Source organism: Carlito syrichta, unplaced genomic scaffold, assembly GCF_000164805.1.
Source record: "Carlito syrichta isolate Samal-C Ts95f unplaced genomic scaffold, Tarsius_syrichta-2.0.1 Scaffold305649, whole genome shotgun sequence".
Taxonomy (NCBI): domain Eukaryota; kingdom Metazoa; phylum Chordata; class Mammalia; order Primates; family Tarsiidae; genus Carlito; species Carlito syrichta.
Genome location: NW_007249745.1, coordinates 513,074 through 516,613, shown reverse-complemented (window position 1 = coordinate 516,613; position 3,540 = coordinate 513,074). Strand labels below are relative to the sequence as shown.

At 51.8% G+C, this 3,540-nt stretch overlaps 1 protein-coding gene across 2 annotated transcripts in view; it reads right to left on the bottom strand.

The window, feature by feature from the left end:
- KAT8 (lysine acetyltransferase 8) overlaps positions 1-3,540 on the bottom strand; it is a 12,337-nt gene that overhangs the window by 2,305 nt on the left and 6,492 nt on the right. For both annotated transcript variants that reach the window (XM_008062054.1, XM_008062053.1), the window contains exons 4-6: positions 2,486-2,539; positions 2,216-2,380; positions 1,357-1,446 (exon numbers count right to left, since the gene is read on the bottom strand). In XM_008062054.1, coding sequence (XP_008060245.1) covers positions 1,357-1,446; positions 2,216-2,380; positions 2,486-2,539 — 309 coding nt within the window. The remainder of the gene's footprint in view (positions 1-1,356; positions 1,447-2,215; positions 2,381-2,485; positions 2,540-3,540) is intronic.

The following is a 3,540-nucleotide window of genomic DNA, read 5'->3' as shown; positions in this document are numbered from 1 at the left end:
GGAGAGGCCACTGCACTCCAGTCTGGGTGACAGAGTGTGACTCCAACTCAAAAAAAAAAACAAAAATGCTTGCTGAATGGAGGAGTCTCGAGCCAAACTTCAAATCCTGAGTGCTGTCTGCCCACTTGACCACACCCCTCTGCTGGGCCTCACCAATTTCCTGGCTGTAGACCCAGAGACCCACCCAGGCCAACATCAGGAGGGACAATGGACCCTGAGTTTGGCTTCATGGTATAGATTAAGGGGCTTTCTAATTTATGACACGCTTTCACATCCACACTCTCATTTGATCCGGCCGTTGGGAGAGCCCAGGACTGCTAGTCCCAGTTTACTTAGGAAGAAACTGACACTCTGGGAGGGGAGTGCTTGCTTGAGACCTGAAGGCTGGCAGAGCGCAGAACTGGAAAGAACCCCCACATCCCTAGCGGAGCCCCTTCTGCCATTCCATGTTCAGGAAGGCAGAGCAGCCATCAGGATCAGGCTCAAGGTAAGGAGTCTCCAAATCCAAGGCTAACTGAACACTGACAGGTCACCAATAATAACAAAGGCCCATGTTTACTAAGCGTCTACTAGATGCCAGGCACTGCACTAAGTATTTGACATTTGCTGTCTCATTTATTCCACTAACCACCTGACCAGGTAAATATGACTCCTGTCTTACGGACAAGGAAACAGGAAGAAACAGTGTTAAGTAATTTGTCCGCGGTTAGTGAGGAAGTGACAGGGCAATTTGAAGCCAGAAGCCATTCTGAGGTCTTCCCTCTTCATCTTACACTACACTGGCTTTCCATGGGAAACCAGGACCCCTGGCAAGACCCTTCCAGACTAACTAGGCAGAGGCCAAGTTCTCCACAAAGGCAAAGCAGGATCCAAAAGCCCCACCCTGCCCCACTTCCGTTATTCCACCAGGAACAAAGAACTCAGCCCTCATTAGCCACAGGAGCTCTCAGGCAGGAAAACTCACACAAAGCAGTCCCCTCCCAGACCAAAACAAACGTCTTTCCTCCAGATGGAAGGAGAAAGCTCTTCTAAGAGCAGCCTCGGGCAAGACAATCTTCACTCTGGGTTCCAGAACTACCCAAGTTTGAACTAACCCCTCAGAAGAAAAGTCCTCAGGGACAGAATGGAAACCAAGCCTGAGGCTGATACCACAGGACCATGTGCTTACTGTGCACCAACCACAGCCCAAGTGCCAGGCTAAGCAGAATCCCACACCCCCCCACCCCTGCTCCCCCATTCCCCCCCCAACAGAGTTTCAGCCTAAAGCTGGCCTCTACCCTTTGGTGAAGGTGAGAATCATTCTGGAGGTGTTCGGCACCTCTTCAACCTTTCCAAGCCCCTTGGCCACCAGCTCACCTTATGGTCTTTGCCGTCTACCTCATACACAGAGATGTTGCTCTTACGGTAGATTTCCTTCCCTGGGGGCTGCCGCCACTGACACTGACCCTGGGGGTGGGAATGGGGAGAACAAAGGCTTAAGACCCATAGTTTCTCTGCTAGGTTCCCCCAACTCACCACTGTGTGGTTTGGAGCAAGTCCCTACCTCTCTGTTTCTCCCCACTCAACACTTTACCAATGTCGAGTATTCTTCCTACTGACCTTAGGAGATAGATCCTATTTTACAGATGAAAACACCAAGGCACAGAGAGGCTAAGTAACTTGCTCAACCGTAACACAGATAGAAAGTTCAAGTCTAAGTTGGCCTGGCTCTGTAGAGCACTCATCCATGACACTGGCTTTGCTAAACTGTATACATTCGCCTCAGATTCTGCACTTTGGGAAACGTCACTGTGCTAGTGATGAGAGCGCCCCATTCCGGACAGCCCCCAAATCCCAATTCTGTCCACACCTTAAGTCACCATTGCGCAGGGGCTTCCTCCTTTATACTGAGGAGGCTGGCGCTGGCCTTGGTAGACAGGTGGTAAAAGGCAAGGGACCCTAGGAGGGTGTAAGGGCAGAGGTTACTGTCCTCATTCCAGAGAAGAGGAAACCGAGATCTGGAGGGGAGAAGCAAGTTGGTCAAGGTCACCCTGCCAGCAATGGCAAAGTCAGCCTGGAATTCAGGTCTCTTGACCCTTGAGCAGCCCTCCTCCACTCGACTCCTGTGCTCCCTCTCTTCCCCAGTGCTGTTGGCTCAGCTGCCCTCAGCCTCAACGCCTGCCTCTCTCACGGGGTCCAGTCCTGCTCACTTCAGCTCAGCCCAACCCAGTCTCACCAGGTGGAATCGGTAGCTCTTCTCGTATTTCATGTACTTGAGGCAGTACTCGCACAGCCAGAGCTTGGGCTGTTTCCCGTAGTCTTCGGGGAATGGTGAGAAGTACCAGGCATCAATTTCATAGTTTCCGATGTGGATCTTGTCCACATACTTCACCTTCGTGATCTGCAGGCAGGATAGGAGTGGGGGGTGGCAAGGCATGGCTCAGGCAGAGGCATGGAAGAAAGTGGGAAGGGAACAACCACAGCCAGAAACCTCATCCTTTCTTACCGCCTCATGTTCCTTCTCCAAGGCTGCTGTTGTGGGGTCCATCTCTGCATAAGTCTGGGACAGGAAAAAGAAGCGGACAGAGGTGAATACACATGCTCAAGCTATCCCTTCCCTGTCCCAGAAACCACAATGCTTCCCTACTGTCTTCCAGACCTCACCCTCCAAATGACACTAACCACACAAATAGCTAACGTTTTACTTGGTTTTGAAGCTGGCTGGTCCAAGCTCCTCTCCCATCTGCCTGCCCATCCAAACATCCTGGATATCTGTGATGCCCAAGTTTGGACCTTTTGCCAAATAAGCAGGGCTAGGATCAGAAGGCCTGATTTCAGTGCTTGGGTTCCTAAGAGCTTCAGCTGAACAATGGGCAATCTAGCTTTGCCAAAGCTGTTGTGAGATTCAGATGAAATAATCGATCTCGTCTTCCAGGCCCATAATAAGAACTGCTGCCAATTCCTCAATGTGCCTGGATCTCTTTCCTAACCTTGCCTGCCCATGGGGCTACTCCAGAGGTCCCTCCCACAGGGACATCAGACTCTTCAAGTTCAGAAAAGACCTCAACATGACTCTCTGCGAACCTGCTCCTCCTCCTGCACCTGCTCCTCCTCCTGCGTTCCTCATCTTACCAGGAGTGGCACCCTCAGTCCAACTGCCCAAGACCAATCAGTGGGCCTGCTCCTAAGGCTCCTCCCTCTCTCAGCCTGGCATCCAATTAGTGGCCAAGTACTACCAGAGGGGATGTCAACTCTACCCGTTTGATAGCTGTGAAATCAGTCCCTCTCGGGAATCCTCCTCTCTGTCCCACTCCAGAGTCACTGCCCCCATCTCAGGTCTGGACATTGACTAGGCCTCCTCAAATTCCCTGCCACCAGTCTAAGCCCCCTCAGATCCACAGTTATCAACATCTTTTTTTTTTTTTTTTTTGAGTGGGAGTCTCACTCTGTCGCCCAGGCTGATGGGCAGTGGCATGCTCATGGCCACCACAGCCTTGACCTGCTGGGCTCAGGCAATCCTTCTGCCTCAGGCTTCCAAGTAGCTGGAACTACAGGCACACG